The sequence below is a fragment of the Siphateles boraxobius genome, unplaced genomic scaffold (genome assembly GCF_051911475.1).
Source record: "Siphateles boraxobius isolate OS27281-9 unplaced genomic scaffold, OSU_SipBor_1 29, whole genome shotgun sequence".
NCBI lineage: Eukaryota > Metazoa > Chordata > Actinopteri > Cypriniformes > Leuciscidae > Siphateles > Siphateles boraxobius.
In genome coordinates this window covers 10,117,690-10,137,818 of record NW_027508908.1, presented here as the reverse complement: position 1 = coordinate 10,137,818, position 20,129 = coordinate 10,117,690, and the positions used below count along the sequence as shown (strand labels likewise).

At 36.9% G+C, this 20,129-nt stretch overlaps 3 protein-coding genes across 14 annotated transcripts in view; all 3 read right to left on the bottom strand.

The window, feature by feature from the left end:
• Positions 1-1,231: 1,231 nt before the first annotated feature.
• On the bottom strand, positions 1,232-5,592 carry timm10 (translocase of inner mitochondrial membrane 10 homolog (yeast)). Its single transcript, XM_077246456.1, has 2 exons — positions 5,335-5,592; positions 1,232-1,845 (listed from the first exon to the last, which is right to left on the bottom strand). Exons 1-2 carry the CDS (start codon positions 5,403-5,405, stop codon positions 1,650-1,652), a joined length of 267 nt encoding a protein of 88 aa, XP_077102571.1. The 5' UTR covers positions 5,406-5,592; the 3' UTR covers positions 1,232-1,649.
• A 2,190-nt stretch (positions 5,593-7,782) lies between these two features.
• LOC143753761 (uncharacterized) lies at positions 7,783-13,873 on the bottom strand. Of its 5 annotated transcripts, none has more exons than XM_077246451.1 (7): positions 13,784-13,873; positions 13,439-13,527; positions 13,219-13,357; positions 11,614-12,521; positions 10,585-11,023; positions 8,365-10,482; positions 7,783-8,290 (listed from the first exon to the last, which is right to left on the bottom strand). In XM_077246451.1, exons 3-7 carry the CDS (start codon positions 13,319-13,321, stop codon positions 7,980-7,982), a joined length of 3,879 nt encoding a protein of 1,292 aa, XP_077102566.1. In that variant the 5' UTR covers positions 13,322-13,357; positions 13,439-13,527; positions 13,784-13,873; the 3' UTR covers positions 7,783-7,979. The 5 variants fall into 5 exon arrangements, with proteins under 5 accessions (XP_077102566.1, XP_077102569.1, XP_077102570.1 ...); XM_077246454.1 differs by having other exon boundaries at positions 7,783-8,242; XM_077246455.1 differs by having other exon boundaries at positions 10,585-10,969.
• A 3,515-nt stretch (positions 13,874-17,388) lies between these two features.
• Positions 17,389-20,129, bottom strand: part of ctnnd1 (catenin (cadherin-associated protein), delta 1) — a 38,576-nt gene continuing 35,835 nt past the window's right edge. For all 8 annotated transcript variants that reach the window (XM_077246473.1, XM_077246474.1, XM_077246465.1 and 5 more), the window contains one exon: positions 17,389-19,425. In XM_077246473.1, the coding sequence (XP_077102588.1) occupies positions 19,417-19,425 (9 nt within the window). In that variant the 3' untranslated portion in view covers positions 17,389-19,416. The remainder of the gene's footprint in view (positions 19,426-20,129) is intronic.

Below are 20,129 nucleotides of genomic sequence, written 5' to 3'. Positions count from 1 at the left end.
AGATGGTCATCAGGGTACATTTTGACTCTTTTATGAGTAGGCTACTGTGAATTCGGAAATACTTCTTTTAACACGTTTTTGCCTACTATACAGTCATGTGAAAAAGAAAGTAGGAAAAACCCTTTTGAATTCTATGGTTTTAGGACATAATAAAATCCTCCGTTCCTTGGCGTGCCCTAAAATTAGGTAAAAACAAATTCAGATGAACAACAACACATGACATACTACACCATGATATTTATTTAACAAAAACTAAACCAAAATGGAGAAGCCATGTGTGACAAACTAAGTAAACCCTTACTGCTTCAGGAAATATTCTGAGTTTATATATTCAGGAATATATTTCTCAGTTGTTCAAGCAGCCATTATCAGGGCCAAGCGCTAAGAAGACTTGTTATATTGTAATAATATTTCACAATAATATATATAGGCTGCAAACACTTAAGATGGGTTTGGTGCACAGAGGGATAAAAAAGTACCCCATGTGTAAAATGAAATACTCTGCTGTATCTTTAATGCTGTGGGCCTAATTTTCTGCCAGAGGTCCTGGACATCTTGTTAGGATACATGGCATCATGGATTAGATCAAATACCAACAGATAAAAAATCAAAACCTGACAACCCCAGCTAGAAATCTTATAATGGGCCATGTTTGGATCCTCCAACAAGACAGTGATCCAAAAACAAACATCAAAATCAAAACAAGAATGGGTAACAGAGCACAAAACCAAGTATCTGCAATGGCCATCCCTGTCCCCTGACCTGAGCCCTGTAGAAAATGAGTGGGCTGAACTGAAGAGAAGAATCACCAACATGAACTTGTGAATCTGAAGGATCTGGAGAGATTCTGTATGGAGGAATGGTTTCTGATCTCTTGGCAGGTGTTCTCCAAACTCATCAGGCATTATCGGAGAAAGGAGGTTGCAAAATGTATTTTATAACAGGGGGCAAATAATTGTTCCCAATGTGCTTTGGAGAAAAACATTTATTTCATAATGTGATTCCTCCCCCCACTTTCAATTCTTTTACTTCAATGAAATGTTAGATTTTTGCTAATTTTACACGTCTTTTAATTTTAATAAAATATAAAAAGGATTAACAATGCAGATTTTATTTTTACAGCCATCTTAGATCATATTTACCAATGGGACAAATAATATATATATACACACACACACAAAGTATATTTTTCTTTTGCTCATTTTGAATAAATAAAGGGTCAAAAGCTAAACAGATTGGTAAACATTTTAATTTTGTAATGCAGTAAAGGTACATTTTGTAAAATGACTCAGAGAATGTAAGAAATTACAATGACCAGTGTCAACATAAAAAAAAGTCACCTACGATTTCACAAGGACACAATTTCACAACACTCAAAAAATCTCCCGAACCACATAACGTTTTATTCCTGTGATGTTAATAATGTTCATGCTAACAAACTAACAACTCCTGGTTGCTGTATCCCACCTCCTTCCAAAAGTCTGAATCTTTTGGCATATCTAACATTGAATCAATATTTGTCTCAATATTGTTCGTTATAATATTTATATTGATGTCCACGCTGCCTGATTTCCCTGTCATGGATGTCCAAAGTGCCCACAAACCCCATCCAAGGCCTTCAGCTCTACCCTTGGAGTCCATGTCGGGTCTTATCCAGTGCCCGCAGCGGCCTTCCTCATCACCTCTTCATCCTGAACGGAAAGCTCAGTGAGTTTACGGCCAAGTCTCTCATGCAAGTCCAAGTACTTGGCAACACAGCGGTCCAGACACACTGCTTCCCCCTTTGAAAGTTCTGCTTCCTTGTAATGAGGCGGAACACACTTCTTGTGACATGCACTGGTCATTCTGCATGAGGAAAAAAGACAGGAGAGATGAGATGTCAGACCATTACCAAGTTGTTCAAAAGTTGCTGATTGGATTGGTCAAATCTTGAAAATGGGTTCCTTAAAAAGAAGAATTTTTGTTTTTTAAATTGGATTAGATCACAAAATCCAGCCGTGGTTTTGATCTGGATCAAAGCGTCAGTTTGTTTTTAAACTTTTTAAGCAAAATTGGGATACCTTTGATTAAAAAACTCTGGATTATCCACTTTATATAAACTACATTAGACGAAACAGTCGAAAGTAGTTTCTAACAATTGCATCCCTTATTGCATGTAGGGATGAAGGAGATGTTGGTTTATGTTTTTCTCTTGAAAACCCCCCCACATTAATTCTACATTGTAGATTTGTTTGAAATAAGGAAGCCATTTATTTATTAAAATCTTAATATTTTTTTCCCTTCATTCATTAAAAAGCATTATTATAGACATACACTGTAGACATAAATCATTACAATTAAAGTCTAACTAATTCCTTTGTTGAAACCTGGAAGCCACAGAGAACACAATTTTAATAAACAGGTCCTTCTCAAAAAATTAGCATATTGTGATAGTTCATTATTTTCCATAATGTAATGATAAAAATTTAACTTTCATATATTTTAGATTCATTGCACACCAACTGAAATATTTCAGGTCTTTTATTTTTTTAATACTGATGATTTTGGCATACAGCTCATGAAAACCCAAAATTCCTATCTCAAAAAATTAGCATATTTCATCCGGCCAATAAAAGAAGTGTTTTTAATTAAAAAAAAGTCTCAAATTTCAAAAAATTAGCATATCATGAAAAGGTTCTCTAAACAAGCTATTAACCTAATCATCTGAATCAACTAATTAACTCTAAACACCTGCAAAAGATTCCTGAGGCTTTTAAAAACTCCCAGCCTGTTTCATTTCTCAAAACCGCAATCATGGGTAAGACTTCCGACCTGACTGCTTTCCAGAAGGCCATCATTGACATCCTCAAGCAAGAGGGTAAGACACAGAAAGAAATTTCTGAACAAATAGGCTGTTCCCAGAGTGCTGTATCAAGGCACCTCAGTGGGAAGTCTGTGGGAAGGAAAAAGTGTGGCAAAAAACGCTGCACAACGAGAAGAGGTGACCGGACCCTGAGGAAGATTGTGGAGAAGGACCGATTCCAGACCTTGGGGGACCTGCGGAAGCAGTGGACTGAGTCTGGAGTAGAAACATCCAGAGCCACCGTGCTCAGGCGTGTGCAGGAAATGGGCTACAGGTGCCGCATTCCCCAGGTCAAGCCACTTTTGAACCAGAAACAGCGGCAGAAGCGCCTGACCTGGGCTACAGAGAAGCAGCACTGGACTGTTGCTCAGTGGTCCAAAGTACTTTTTTCGGATGAAAGCAAATTTTGCATGTCATTCGGAAATCAAGGTGCCAGAGTCTGGAGGAAGACTGGGGAGAAGGAAATGCCAAAATGCCTGAAGTCCAGTGTCAAGTACCCACAGTCAGTGATTGTCTGGGGTGCCATGTCCGCTGCTGGTGTTGGTCCACTGGGTTTTATCAAGGCCAGGGTCAATGCAGCTCGCTATCAGGAGATTTTGGAGCACTTTATGCTTCCATCTGCTGAAAAGCTTTATGGAGATGAAGATTTCATTTTTCAGCAGGACTTGGCACCTGCTCACAGTGCCAAAACCACTGGTAAATGGTTTACTGACCATGGTATTACTGTGCTCAATTGGCTTGCCAACTCTCCTGACCTGAACCCCATAGAGAATCTGTGGGATATTGTGAAGAGAAAGTTGAGAGACGCAAGACCCAACACTCTGGATGAGCTTAAGGCCGCTATTGAAGCATCCTGGGCCTCCATAACACCTCAGCAGTGCCACAGGCTGATTGCCTCCATGCCACGCCGCATTGTAGCAGTCATTTCTGCAAAAGGATTCCTGACCAAGTATTGAGTGCATAACTGAACATAATTATTTGGAGGTTGACTTTTTTTGTATTAAAAAACTTCTTTTATTGGTCGGATGAAATATGCTAATTTTTTTAGATAGGAATTTTGGGTTTTCATGAGCTGTATGCCAAAATCATCAGTATTAAAACAATAAAAGACCTGAAATATTTCAGTTGGTGTGCAATGAATCTAAAATATATGAAAGTTTAATTTTTATCATTACATTATGGAAAATAATGAACTTTATCACAATATGCAAATTTTTTGAGAAGGACCTGTATATATATTTCCATTAAACTACAATATAATGCAATATTTATAATTACATTTTTCTCTTTTTTCATGTCACTCAATATTGCACAAGGCCTATTATTAAATACTACTACACGTTTGCTGGTGGTAATGCCGTAAAGGAGTCCAACCCCTCGCGACATATCTACTCTGCCTTCTCTTAAAAACTAACTTTTTTTCCAAGGTAAAATCTACATATGGTTCCCAAAAAAAGTATTGTTTAGTGTAAAACGTGTTAAAGATTAGCGAAAAGGCTATCGATTTATTAAATAAGCTATTTCCTCACAAAAGCTGTTTATTCAACGTAGTGAAGCCTCTCCTCCATTGATATCCATAAAAAAAGGCTCCTCTCTCCAGGAGCTGAGTTTGAAAACATTGAAAAATGTGTTTTCCTGGTTGTTTATGAAATGAAAAGCTACACACTCCATAACTTAGGGTTAGAAGAACTGTTGCCAAACATATAACATGCTAGAAATATTATTATCACTGCAATAATAATTCAATCATTGACTAAGCATTTGCCTATTTAAATTCAAACAGACTTTTTTTGGCCGGGGAGTGTATTAATAATAATTGACAGATAAAACGACTATCAAAATAACCGTTAGTTGCAGTCCTACTACATACATACAGTACACAACAGAATTAAATGCAATGCATTAATGATCTAACTGCTCAAATTTGATCTCTAACTGCGGGCAGAAAAGATCATTCGAGTTGTACGCATACTGTACTAGGGTAAATAGAATTATTTGTAAATTGTATGTGAACTTAAAGTATATACTGCTGGTATTGTAACTTTACTTATATAAGACAGAATATGCAAACATTTAGAAAAACTTAGGAAGACAGTGAAACTGCTTAATACCTGAATGTAAAACTGTTACTGCAAAAACGACAAGAACTCTGACGGCAGCAGTAACGTTACAGGCAGGCGTAGTGAATAACACTACAGCAGGTTATGGGTTATTATCGCATCAAATATTAAGTTTGATCGTGCTTTAAACGATTCAAGAATGCGTTCTTAAACAAGGCCTGGTGTCTAAATAAGATCTAATAATGAAATGATAAAACGTATCATGCATATAGCCATTAGGCCAATTGTTACTACAACATCTACAAATTACTATTCAATAGATACTTAGTCTACTACACAAGTCCATATTTTTTCCTGATGTCAGATATCGAAAACGTCAGTAATCTGTCAGAAAGCATGCCGTCACACATTCAAACCATCAGAGCTTCATACCGGTTATACATGTCAGCCATCATTTCGACCTCCAGCTCCGCGGCGAGCTGCTGCGCTTTCATGGGGTCCATCTCGGCAAATAACCTTTCGGTTCACCCTCGCTCAAAACCCACCGGACAGCGCGTGGGTCCCGTTCAACAAAGAGCCCAGACAGCTTGCTTAACCTTCAGTGTGTGTCTGCTTGACCGGACCGGAGGAAGTACCCACGTGGATCCTTTCCATCCAGCGTTGTAATTGGCACTTCCGCTGACAATAAAGTTTTCCATTCAAAACCATTGCTACATTTGCTTCGTTGCTCCTTCATTGCTGTTTTTTTTATTGCAATATTAACCAACAGAACAAGTCGATACATACAAGAAATATAAACAATCTTTCAAAACAAAACAGAAATTAAGGTTCGGAATACATTAAGAGAGGAAATGTGAAAGAAATGTAAAGGAGAGAAAAAAAGGAAAAAAATTAAGAGAAGAGGGCACAAAAAAAAAAAAAAAGCATTAAGGGAGAATATTAAACATGGCACAAATTCTGGATGTTTTCATTGCTTTCTTGTTAACAAGTTGAAATTGTATTTAAATACATCTTCAATTCTTCTTTGAAAAAGCTGAAGTGGGGTTTACTTTTCATATATTTACATTTATGGATATGAAACTTTCCATTATATAAAAGAAGGTTTATACAAAAACGTGCATTAATTAGATTCTTGTCTTTGATATAAAACCCAAAAAGAATGTGTCTATATGATAAAGAAAAGTTACAAAAAACCCTTTGGACAATCAGAGCATCAATATTATTCCAGAAAGATCGAGTAAAAAGTTATTTTTACCGAGTTATTTAACTAGATAAAATCTTTGAATAATTTTATAGGATATTTCTTTAACTTTATTTGTTAGAAAGAATTTCTGAGGAAGTGACCAAACATATGTCCATTTAATATCATCAAAAAGGTTATTCCAATAAGAAATGGAGGATGGAATTGAAGTAACAGGGTCCAAAAATAACGAACTTATTTTATAATTGGATTTATGCATTGAAAAACAAATAGAACCAACTGCAGTAGATTCAGGACTAGGGGGATAAACAGAGGTCACTGTAGAACTATTATTGTTTCTAAACAGCATACAGATTTCCAAAGAGATGGCCTTGAAAACTATATTAAATTCTTTACTAGATACTGGGAATTGGTATCCTGAAACAAAATCGGAATAATTAAATAAATTACCTTCACTATCAAATAGCTGGTTTACTAACATCACTCCATTATTGAACCAGTTTTCAAGAAATAAAGATTTCCTCTTATGTAGAATATTACAGTTGTTCCAAATTAAAAAATTGTGTGGCGAGAAATTATGCTTGTAAATAAGTCTCCAAGCCATAAGCATCTGCTGATGATAATTGGAAAGTTTGACAGGAAGTTTACTAACTGAATAATTGCACATTAAAAGAAAATGTATACCTCCTAATTGAGAAAAGATATATCTTGGGATTATACTCCAAATAGAAGATTGGTTGTGAAGGAAACGTTTAAGCCAATTAATTTTTAAGGTATTGTTAAGAGAATCAAAATCAATGAAATTTAAGCCACCTTTATTATAAGAATTCAAAATAACTGATTTTCTAATATAATGAGTTTTATTTTTCCAAAGAAATTTGAGCAACATTACATCAATCAACTTGCAAGTAGATTTATCCACAAATAAAGACTGAGCAGCATAGGATAAGCGGGAAATCCCTTCTGCTTTAGTAAGCAGAGTTCTGCCTTTCAAAGATAGATCTCTTAACAACGAAGTTAATTTTTTTGTGTGTGTTTTCTCCACAACTGATTGCACACAACAATTGCTGTTGTAAATGAATGTATGCTCTGCTTGTTGTATTTTTGTGTAATGAAAAATACTACATTGTTTGTATTAGTTTATTTTAACTGTATTTTTTCATTTTACTTGCTACAACTGGAAGTCATAGGAATTGGTAAAAAGTGAAGCTATTACCAGAGCTCTCGCATCTTTTTACCAATTCCTATGACTTCCAGTTGTTATTACACAGATATTTTTTTTTAATATATATATATAGAAATCACACTTAAAATAAACAATTTCTAACTGATAAAATGTTTTATAGCTAAGCAGCAGCACAACTATATATATGTATATATATATATATATATATATATATATATTTACTATAACAATTTTTCAAATTACCTGATATTTTAAGGTTCCTTCACCTTGAGAAATGTATTTTGTTATATTTTATTCTGTTTTACTTGACGCTTACTTATTTCTTATCAAAAATGTCAGATTACAAGAAAGGATAAGTAACACAAATAAAGTCAGACCAAAATAATTATACCAAATAATTATGGTAACATGTACACAAATTAAGCACACATCAAAAAGTGTGATATGACCTTATGATAATATAGACATTTATTTTAATTTACATAATTTTATATGTAACTTTATACATGTGTGAGACAGTCAAAAATAAATTAAGATGCCAATTCACTTTAGTAACATCAAACTGACAAAATAGAGAATTCTCAACATTGGATATGTTAGACTTTAGGTTTTGAGAACTTTCAAACATCTGCTATTGACTTCAAAATGTGAAAAATGTATGCTTAACATAAACATAAAATGTAATTCTGTCTATTCTCCAGTGACATCTACCTCCTCTTCTTCAGAGGTATCCAACTCGTCCTCTTGGTCCAGAAGACCCTCAAAGGGCAGAGTGACAACCTGTCCAGCTGCCAAAAGCCCTAATGGAAACTCTTCTACACACTCCCCTAGAACATCTACTTCAATATCTTCTTCATCTGTGTGGCAGTCATCTTTTGATTCCGAATCGGCCCCAACGGACAGCACCATTGAGACATCTTCACTGCACACATTGGGGCCGTGAAAGTTCGAACCTTCAGTTTGGACAGAAGGAGCATCTGTGCTTATTTCTTGAGGAAAAGCTATGGAGGACAAAACAGCAGGATCAGGAATATTGATTATTATTATTATTAACAATGTAAATTTCGCAATTTACCTCCGTTTGATGGATCATCTGCAGTCTTAGCACTTGCGATTTGTCCTTGACTCAATTCCTCTTCCAAAAGGGTCTGTCCATCGAACATCTCAGCACTGTATTGGCTCCCCACCACATCAATATCATCATCATCATCATCCGACCCATTGGTGGTTTCCCAACGTCCCTCATATTCCTCTACAAATGTATGTACTCTCAGAACTTCAGTTTCTTCTCCCATTTCTTCGATCATCTGATCGTCTTTGTTCCAACCTAAATCCTCCTTTTCATTGTTCTCCAAACAATCGGTCACCCAGTCAATATCCTGAGTGTCAACATGTGCTGCCTGAACTTTCTTTTCACTATCTGATGTCATCTCAAATGAACGCTCATTAGAAACTGTAGTTTCCAAGTCATTTTTGACATGCTCTGCTTGTGTAATATCAGTAACAACACAGTCCGTCTTTGTGGGTGAAAAATCATGATCAGCATCATCAATATCCTCGTCAGGTGTCATGACGTCCTTCATTATGTCCTCCTCAGATGTTAGCAGGACAGAAATCTCAGTTGCATGGTCCTGAATGTCTTTTCCCATCTCATTTTGGTAATTACTATTCTGTAAAACAGTGGCTGTTCTACTTGAGTTTCCCTCCATGGAAATATCTCCGTCTTTACCTGAATATTTCACATTATCTCGCATGTCTCCACATGTCAACAGTGACCGTGCATGATTGTCAGATACCTCCAAGTCTTTCTTTTCGTTTATCAGCATAGACATCTCTGCTTTTTTCTCCCCACAAATGCCCTTTTTGATCTGTTCACTGCCATTCATCACTAATTGACTATTAACGTCATCACTTTTCCCTCCTTGGAATTTTCGATGGCTAAAATTTGATGTTAGCTGCTGATCACAATTCAGAGAACTATTACATGCGGGACTTGCAACATTTGAAAGAGCCTGGTGGAAAATTTGATCAAGGATACTTGATCTCAAGGGTCCCTTCGCCTGGCCAGCATTTTTAAAGTGAGAATTCGGCGTTGCCTGTGCAAAATTGCAGTTAACATCTGCTTCTTCCATTTCTGTTGAGTCTTTCTCCTGCTGTGTATTTGGTTCTTGCTTACTACCCTGTTCAATCTTATTGTCTGTCTTAGTTTTTTCCACTTCACAATCATCTTGGCCTGAAGTGGGCATTTTCTTTGCGTTGTTACACAAGTGAGCTACAGGAGTTTTTGTGGATTTAGGTGGTCTGCCACGACCACGTTTTACAACACCAGTGAGATGCTGTGTGTCTAACAGAGGCATTTTCTTACTGAGAGGTGAAGCAATTTCTCGTCTTCTCTTCACAGCTGCTGCTAGTCTTGTACTTGCACTGGTCATTCGGGTACTGACTCCATATGTGCCAGAATTTGATTGCCTAACGTCTCCACAGTGGAGCTCATCACATTTGGATATCGTCGGTTGAACCTGATCCCCATTTTCTAGGTTTTGGCACTCTGTGCCCCCTTTCACTTTTGACTTTTGAGTTGCAATCCTCCGTTTTCTCGTCTTTCTCTGTTTAGGACGCTCACTAGCATCGCTCACATCAGGCTGAATGCTGTTTGAGCTACTCCCACTGACTAAATTATTGTCTGAAAAGGAAGTCTTTAATTCTTGCCATTCAGCAAGGTCAGGGCATGATCGATTTCGGCAGGCGTAGAGGTCATGCTGTGGACGTGGGCAGGAAATATCAATCATTGAGCTTAGAGGGAAGCCCAATATCACTGGTGATTCAGAAAGCCACAAGGGAAAGTTTTGTGTTTCAGAGTCTTGCCTGTGTGATGGTTTTGATGGTTCTTGTTTTGATGGAACATCACTGTCTCCTTTTTCTGATTCAAGGGGGGAAAGGCATTGTAGTAGTTTGAAATCTGGCCTATCATCGGGTATGCTGGTCATAACAAGGCTAGGCATTTCACCTGTTGCAACAGAGTTTGGGACAGCTGTGTCTTTTGGGATTAAACTCAAGCCTTCTATAAGTGAGGGGGTAGAGTTTCTTGACGCAGTTGCCAGATTCTGAACTTGGTTCAAGTGGTCATGTTCAGGTGACTGAGTCAGGAGCACGACTGTTTTGGATCTTGACTGATTGTGAAAGCCTGAGTGGTCTGAAAAAAACAATTAGTAAAGTAAGTAAACAAAAATGAGTTAATACAAAATAATGCATGCACACATTTTTAGTCTAAAATAACATGAACCAAAGACTTTACCTTCATCTCTTTGTCCTGAAGACCCAACTGGTGTTGCGGTCTTGCTAACATCAGATTCCCTCATCTCTGGGTCACAACTTTGCACAAAAAGACAAGGACCTTGAGTAGAGGCCTCAGCGCCCTTTTGCCCACCTTTTTGTTCCTGAAGAGGACCTAGCTGATCTTGCTCATTCAGATTTCTGTCCAATGGCACCAACGGAAGGATGTTTAAACCCATCATGAACATATCCTCCAAGAGCATTGCAATATGTTCATCCGATTCGTCTGCTTGGGGAGGGCTGGAAGATAATGTTGGTATTTCCAAAGGGGAAGAGACAGAAATGTGATGTGGAGTACGAGGACATTTATCTGAAGAGGAATTAGAGGGTGAAATATGCGGGTCCGTCTGTGGGGTGAGAGTTCCAAGACTTTGACCAGGAATCACACTAGATGGGCAGCTCTTTAGTCAGATATAAAGTAAAAATAAGATTATGAAAGGAACATAGTTGAACATATTGAAAGGAAATTTTGCTGTAGAAAAGTGTCTCTCTATAATATTATACATTATTATATTATTTATTAGCATTATTACTCCAAAATCTTCAGTGTCACATGATCCTTCAGAAACCATTCTAATATGCAGATTTGGTGCTCAATGAACATTTATTATTATTATAATCAATATTGAAAACAGGTGTGGTGCTTAATATTTTTTTTTTATGGAAATTGTAGTGTCGTGGTGAATAGTAATGTAAGAGTTCTTACTGTCACTTCTGATCAATTTTATTATTTATTTCAAAAATAAATAAAATATATATTTTGCATGATGAAATTAATATTTTTTTCAGCAAGGATACATTTAAATTGATCAAAAGTGAGGGTAAAGATTTATATTTCAAATGCTGGTCTTTTGAACTTTCTTTTTATCAAAGAATTCAGAATTTGTTTTATTCCTGGTTTCTCCACAACTGTTTTAACAATTGCATGTGTCTGTCTGTGTGCGTGTGGGGCAACAAATATAGCACAAAGATTTAGAATATAAATCCTTACCTGAGTTCGAGGTCCACACTCTTTCGCTTCTTCTGGCTTCTTCTCACTCTCACCCTGGACGGAAACGAGGAGGTTACTCTCCCAGCAAGCTCCACTCCTTCTGCTCAGTTTTATCTTTACTTTAAGCTGGTCCAGTTTGGCCTCTTTCTGTTCAGTAGTAGTGTTTTTTTGTCCGTTATCTGCCTCTAAAAGCTTTTGGAAGTCTTTACCTGAAACATTCCTACTTTTTTCCACTACTCCAATTTGGTTTGATTTGGTCCCTTCAACATTAAGAAGCTTAATCTGGTTTTGTTGACGAGCTAAATTTTTTAATTGGCTTTCTCTCTTTGCCATTTTCCACCTTTTCTTAGCCTTTGTTTTATGATGGTCTGATATCGATGCTTCTGTCATGTCAGCGAGGGAAGGAACAGTGGCATTACTGATCAAATTTAAACCTCTAGTTGGACTAACTTCTTCCAAAAACTGCGATGGTGGCAAATCAGGCTCCAACAAGCCACAAGGTTGCACTGAAGTCACTGAAGCAGTACTGCTCTGCATCTTCAAAAGTTCAGACACGATTTCACTTTCCTGGCTCTTCACGCGGTCTTCTGTCCGTACACCAGTCTCTTTCCAACAACTCCCAACATCCACAACTCCTCTGTCTACCCACACTCTCTTTTTTTCAAAAAGGTTTCTAAGTCCAAGTCTGTGGGCAGCAGCCATTACTTCCTCATGTTCACTCCGACTCTCGATCTCCATTTCCCCCGAGTACAGAAACCCAACTAACTTCAGTAAGGCATGAGATCCTACAGCCTCAAGGCTCAGAAGTCGGTTCTGCCCCGCATGTGGAGCAGGGGAAGTGGAAAGGATTCTTGAGAAGATGGGGCTTAGGGCAGCTAACAGACAGCCGTGAGCAGGAACACAGACACCTGAAGAATTGAAAAGCATTTTTAGATAATAGAAAAAGCATTGTTTTCGTTTCACTGTTCCTTGCTTGTGGAATAATCTTCCCAATCCTATTCGGATAGCTGAATCCCTGACAATTTACAAAGAACCAGCTTAAAAATCATCTGTTCAGTGAGCCCTGCTGAAAAAAATCTTGACACTATCATCTCACAATTTGTTAGCTTGTACCAGCGGTTCTCCAATTCATTGCCTCTAAGATGAATCACTTCTTGTATTCCTCAATAAGTCGCTTTGGATAAAAATGTCTGCTAAATTCATAAATGTAAAAGTTTAGTACAAATTATTTTTCAATGACCGCAATATAAAATAAATGTCTATAACTAACAATAACATCTTAAATTTGAAAATTTAAAGATAACAAAAGAATGGCCCAGCAAGCAAAACAACTGCCAAAAAAAGAAAAACACAAATCAAATCAAGTTAAATATTATTGGAGCTAATATTATATTGTTGTAATGAATCAAGGTCAATGATGTGCTGATTAAACAGCTTTTGTGTAAAAAAGAATAAATGTAGGTCAAAAACATTTTAAGATGCGTAGGATACATTTATGATAGTAGACATTAATTTCAATGGTCTCTGTCAACAATTGCTGCAAGTAATAAAGTTGACAGCTTTTCCCAGTGCCACAGACCCAGTGTTTGTGATCTCTGCTCTTACCCTCTGTCTGTAGAAGAGTGTCACAGAAGATGCTTCCCTGCTGCTGCTTCTGAAGTTCACCAAGTAGGAATAATGCAAAGTCAGGATGCTGATACTTCCACATGCTGGCATCAACTTCAGTCTAAAATACATTTAGAAACTTCAAAACAAAAGGTAAGGCTGTTTGTGATCCAGAAAAAATTCCACATTCTTCAATTTTGCGAGATATACTTGTACTTACTTTGTGTTATCAATTCAGATCCAACGTAGACTAAAATAGTCAACATTTGGACAAGTAACGTTAGAGGCTTTTACATTGCTTTGACAGGCCTATAAACATAGATAGAAGACAAAGAGACTGTGTTTGAAAGTCTGAGGACTGGTCGGACAATTTTAAACTAAATTCAAAACATTGTATTAAATTGCAAATACATGTATCAGTTCAGCCATACTCTCGATCGCGAAGGTCACAAAATGTCAACTGATCCTGATATCGCTAGTATTTCCGCGCTAATTGCACGTGCTTTACCAATACTTGCTAATATACCGATATTATGATCCAAAATAAACAAACAATTTTACAAACGCAAACACAGGTGATGTGTAGGACACGTGAGCCGCTGCATTGCTCTACTACTCGGTAGCTTCAGAGGTGAGATTTTGAACTCAGTGATTCGAATATTTTGAATCGTTTCAGCAAAAAGATCCACTCACTGAATTGTGAACATAACGTTACGTTGATACGCCAGCGCCATGTGAGATCATCTTAAACGAGTATGTTGAGTCATTTGCTACGATTTTATTGTTGAATCATTCACTACTTAATTGTGTATAGAAGTTTATACACATTCATAATAATTATTGCGCCTCTGTTCTCTCCTTGGTGTGTTACTCGCTGATGTTTTGTGTGCAATTGCAGTGCTTCCCAACCCCCACTAGGGCTCGCTAAAGAGGGGTTAACAAGCAAACTACTATACAATCCTCTACTATTTGTATTACGGTTTAATATATTAATCATAATTAAAACTATATTTGTTTACCAGGATTTGAAAAATCTCACGATAAACTGCCATGTTAGAAATTAAGATGCATTACGCATCGTGTTTTCCTTTTTTGCGTGAAAATATGTTAAGTGATATTTTACTAGCGAGCGCTGAGGGAAATTATATAAATTAAAGTATGAATGAAATATATGATTTATCTTTGAAGGGAACTGCCCTAAGGTGTTAGGGGGGTATTTTAACAACTCACTTACCCCATTATTTCCTGTGCAGAAACTGTTGCATACAATTTGACAACACAATTTATTGTTATTTTAATACAATTGTTTTGAAAATTCCTTTGAAGGCACGGAAAGAATAAAAACAGTGCCGGTACATTTAGGCACATTATAACGTAAATTATGCAGGGAACCTCTTAAGGAAGTGTAATGTTTATACTGTAAAAATTATTTGGCGCTTTAGTTCAAATAAACTATTAAAGCTACAGCCTCTTAAAGCTACAGTCTTGTTGCGGAAGAACATTGTAGCCGGAGCTACTTTTCTCTGTTTATGTCTGTGACGTGTCACGCAGGCACTGGGCTACTCCGCAGCGGTACGACCCGAACGATCAAAAATAGTCAGAATAAACACTTATTATAGGTGTACTGTAGTGATTCAGCGTAAGACAAAAACACGGTACTCGCTCATTATATACATTTTGAACACAAAAAAAGTTACGGACAGCAGCTTTAACCAGGGAGCCAGTGGAACTAGGGGCCTCTAGGTTACTTAAAACGATTTAAAATAAGACAAAACAAGCATTAGTATAAGCTCAACTAAAAACTAACATATTTCCTATTTTTAGTTAATCTTCTAAAGACCTGTATATCTTTGAGAGAAAAAGGGTCCTTCCCAGTCTTGGAAAACCTGGATATGTGAGGTAGCCTAATTTGTGTTTGAATTCTAGACTTGGAAAAGTCACAAATTAAAATCTTAAAACTCCATGCTCATTCCTATAATGTATGCATGTGTGTGTATGTGTATATATATATATATATATATATACATCATTTCTAGTTATGCCAACGTCTAAAATATGTTACCGGGTGAGTGTGTGTGTGTATATATATATATATACAGGTCCTTCTCAAAAAAATTAGCATATTGTGATAAAGTTCATTATTTTCCATAATGTAATGATAAAAATTAAACTTTCATATGCTTTAGATTCATTGCACACCAACTAAAATATTTCAGGTCTTTTATTGTTTTAATACTGATGATTTTTGCATACAGCTCATGAAAACCCAAAATTCCTATCTCAAAAAATTAGCATATCATGAAAAGGGTCTCTAAACGAGCTATTAACCTAATCATCTGAATCAACTAATTAACTCTAAACACCTGCAAAAGATTCCTGAGGCTTTTAAAAACTCCCAGCCTGTTTCATTACTCAAATCCACAATCATGGGTAAAACTGCCGACCTGACTGCTGTCCAGAAGGCCATCATTGACACCCTCAAGCAAGAGGGTAAGACACAGAAAGAAATTGCGGCGTGGCATGGAGGCAATCGGTCTGTGGCACTGCTGAGGTGTTATGGAGGCCCAGGATGCTTCGATAGCGGCCTTAAGCTCATCCAGAGTGTTGGGTCTTGCGTCTCTCAACTTTCTCTTTACAATATCCCACAGATTCTCTATGGGATTCAGGTCAGGAGAGTTGGCAGGCCAATTGAGCACAGTAATACCATGGTCAGTAAACCATTTACCAGTGGTTTTGGCACTGTGAGCAGGTGCCAGGTCGTGCTGAAAAATGAAATCTTCATCTCCATAAAGCTTTTCAGCAGATGGAAGCATAAAGTGCTCCAAAATCTCCTGATAGCTAGCTGCATTGACCCTGCCCTTGATAAAACATAGTGGACCAACACCAGCAGCTGACATGGGTACTCCAGTGCTGCTTCTCTGTAGCCCAGGTCAGGCGCTTCTGCCGCTGTTTCTGATTCAAAAGTGGCTTGACCTGGGGAATGCTGCACCTGTAGCCCATTTCCTGCACACGCCTGAGCACGGTGGCTCTGGATGTTTCTACTCCAGACTCAGTCCACTGCTTCCGCAGGTCCCCCAAGGTCTGGAATCGGTCCTTCTCCACAATCTTCCTCAGGGTCCGGTCACCTCTTCTCGTTGTGCAGCGTTTTTTGCCACACTTTTTCCTTCCCACAGACTTCCCACTGAGGTGCCTTGATACAGCACTCTGGGAACAGCTTATTTGTTCAGAAATTTCTTTCTGTGTCTTACCCTCTTGCTTGAGGGTGTCAATGATGGCCTTCTGGACAGCAGTCAGGTCGGCAGTCTTACCCACGATTGCGGTTTTGAGTAATGAAACAGGCTGGGAGTTTTTAAAAGCCTCAGGAATCTTTTGCAGGTGTTTAGAGTTAATTAGTTGATTCAGATGATTTGGTTAATAGCTCGTTTAGAGACCCTTTTCATGATATGCTAATTTTTTGAGATAGGAATTTTGGGTTTTCATGAGCTGTATGCCAAAATCATCAGTATTAAAACAATATAAGACCTGAAATATTTCAGTTGGTGTGCAATGAATCTAAAATAAATTATATATTATCATTACTTTATGGAAAATGATGAACTTTATCACAATATGCAAATTTTTTGAGAAGGACCTGTATATATATATAGATAGATAAGTCCTTATCTTTAATCCACATCCAATAAATCATGAAGGACTGGAAGCTCATGTAAATTCATCAGATAAAAAGGGTGGGAAATTCTGCAATCCTGAAATTTTTTTGATAGAAAATAGGAGTGTCAGTGGTTCAAATATTGTTGTTGACAATGACAATGGAGGGTCCTTTGAGTCAAAAAAGGATGAGAACCACTGGTTTAGCCTAGTTGTTTCCAATACTATTTTTAAGCTGACTAGCAGTTTATGATTTTTTTTCTCCATCCAATTTAAAATTAAGTTCTCGCTGTCTCCACTAATTTGCAATTTGACTTAAATTCTTTTATAAAAAAAAATCAATTCCATAATATGTCTCAACCATATTTCCCAGTAAGCAGCAACTCTATAAGGTCCTAAAATGGATTTATCAAATTGATCTCATACATTACATCCTCAAGTGAAGAATTTTAAATGAATGTATTAAATGTGTTAAAGTACAAAAATGCTCTGTGAATCACACAAAAATTCACTGTCAGAACCTTGAAAAAAAATCATTCTTTTATTTAAAAAAAAAAAAAACAGTATTGCTAAGTTACATGTTCAATCCACGAAAGAAAGGTGCAATGTTTAAGACCAAAGGTAAAGTGTTGAAATATATGAATTATTAATCAAGATCCATTTTACTAGTGTTGCAGAGAAATGGCAAGTTAACTGACAGAACATGACACAAAGAATTTTTTCCTTTCGTCTTTAATTAAAAGATATAAACTGTAAATGCATTTATTTAAAAAATAAAAATGATTGCATATGCATTCACCCACAACACCCCAGAAAAACAAAATCAGCCCCAATCATAAAATACAGAAAAGAAAAGAGCAACAGGACAAAAACCAAAGGAGGAAAAAAAAAATAATTAAAATTAACAAATATTCTCTGGTATATATAGTTAAATGTGCTTTTATTTTATCTTATTTTCTCATCAAGCTAGAATCAAAATCTGAGCTCTTGCTAAATCCTGCCTGAAAGAGATGCAATTTTTGTGATTAAAAAGCTCATTTATCTGCCTCCCTCAACACTGAATAATCGATTAATTCCTCATTCTTGTGAACAGCCTCCTCTATCAGGACTCAGACTCCAACCTTTCCTTAACTGACTGTAGTGTCTTGAGAAATTGTACTACAATTGGCAAACAGGAGATTAAAAAGGCATTGGGGAAAAAAAAAACTTTAAAAAAAATCCACTGACCCCTAGTGCTATTCAGTAAATATCTACAACAGACTTACTGAGCATTTGAATATGCAGCCTAAGAAACAAGCACTGTATTTATGGATTGCAGAGAGAGAAAAAAAACAATGGATATACATCCTCAAATGTACATTCGTTTCCTCTCTACACAGACAGGCACTGAAACCAAGAGGCAGACGGGTGGCCGAACGTCCCTGTTCACCGCTTATCACAAACACACTCACACGACGCAATGAGCAAGCGAGGCACTCCAAGTATGCTGAGTGGATTTGTGAGATGCAGTCATATTTACACATTCATTTATATTCAGACAAAAGTGAAAAACCACGAACTGGGTCCACCAGCAGGGCCGTTTCACGACATATTGAAAAGTGGGAGCACCAATCTAAGACCAGGACTACAATTTGTCTCCAAGAGTTCTTCTGTTGCTTTTTAATTGTGTTTATTAAAAAACTAAGGGGGAGGAACTCTTTAGTTTCCACACAGAAACTAATTGTTGTCAGTGACAATTTCAAAGACCAAACCAAAGGGGGGGGGGGGGGGGGGTCCCCATAGAGCACAACTGTCCTCATCTACCACTAGAGATCGTTCTTGAATGCTACTAGTTTAAAAAAATAAAATTAAAAAAAAGTCACCCAAAAATCCCTCTGCCTCTTTACTAATGCTTCAACGCTTTTCACAACAACCTCTTCCTAGAGACTGAACACTCAATGAGACTATCCACAAAAACCACAGATGGATAACTTAAGGGGAACTGGTGGTCATCTAGTGCTTTTAGAAAACAATGACCAAAAAACAAAACAAAAAAAACTCATGTCCGTCACAATGCGTCAAGACATACAACTTCGAGATATTCTATATACATTATTTTCTGCAGGCCACATATGACTGATGCAATTTGGCATTACCTTTTTATCAATGTGAACCACAAAAGCAGGATGAAGCAAAATAATCAAAATACCATTGATCCAATAGATGCATAAGCTATAAAAAAAAGAAAAGAAATGGTTTATAAAGTTTGATAAGCTGGGCATGTGACTATATAGACATTTTAGTCCCTAGTGTTTCCATTATTTGACAAAAAGAAAAAAAAAAGTGGTATGGACTAAAACCAAGAGGAATTCATTGTGTAGTGTCCATTTTAAGTAGTGGCTGTTCTCAATCACATTGATCTTAATAAGAGTAGGAGTGACAACTAGAGAATGTTGAAAACTACAGAAGGGTCTTTGCAATTAGTGGCAATGGTCCCGTAAGTGATGAGATCAGAGGCTCAGCAGGGACAGTAGGCAGGAGGAGGAAACTCACGGCGGGTGATGCACACTATCAGTTTTTCTGTGGAGAGAAACAGATGAGACGTGAAGGTCAAGCGTGGTACTCTATCATTGAGTTCACTAATAACAAGGGAAAACGATTCAATAATGCGTCATCAAAGAGCTGTGATAAGAATTTGTGTATATTACACAAATCACATCACCCATTTTGTGACAGATAAAACCACTGATACATCAGTCATGTGACCAAAGTAGACACATGAGGGGAAGAGATCAGTGTTGGGGAGTAACTAACTGATAGTAACGACGCTGCTAATGAAACATGACACTGGCTGAGCTGTTTTCTGCATCGCTTTTTTATTAATGTAAATCAGTGCAGTATATGAAATATTTGCCTTTGTTTTTGACACTAGAAATTTGATGCATTTGAGATCCTTGTTTAATGCACCAGATAAATAAATATATACATATGTACATGCATATTCAATTATAAGAAAGCATAAATGAAAACAATTTATATTCATGATTTTACATTGTCTTCTTGCAGTGAAATATTGACTTGTGTTTGAGTGTTTTTGTAAATGTGATTAAATTGAAATGTCATCCTATTTGAGATCCTTGTTTTTGCACTTGATAAATATAGCTAAACTGTAAAAAAAATTACACTCATAAAATAAATGAAACAAGAAAAGTGTCAGCAGCTTGTATTCCCTAACTACTTTTCGGTACCTGTAACTTGACTAATTCAACTACCACTAAATTTGG

What these genes read in the sequence shown, in the direction of transcription:
- timm10 (XM_077246456.1), bottom strand. Translation starts at nt 5,405, where the DNA reads ATGGACCCCATGAAAGCGCAGCAGCTCGCCGCGGAGCTGGAGGTCGAA. An exon ending in ATGGCTGACATGTATAACCG is followed by an intron (nt 1,846 to 5,334) that starts GTATGAAGCTCT and finishes TTCCTCATGCAG; the next exon opens with AATGACCAGTGCATGTCACA.
- LOC143753761 (XM_077246451.1), bottom strand. Translation starts at nt 13,321, where the DNA reads ATGTGGAAGTATCAGCATCCTGACTTTGCATTATTCCTACTTGGTGAA. An exon ending in CACTCTTCTACAGACAGAGG is followed by an intron (nt 12,522 to 13,218) that starts GTAAGAGCAGAG and finishes TCAATTCTTCAG; the next exon opens with GTGTCTGTGTTCCTGCTCAC. An exon ending in TTCAGGACAAAGAGATGAAG is followed by an intron (nt 10,483 to 10,584) that starts GTAAAGTCTTTG and finishes TGTTTTTTTCAG; the next exon opens with ACCACTCAGGCTTTCACAAT.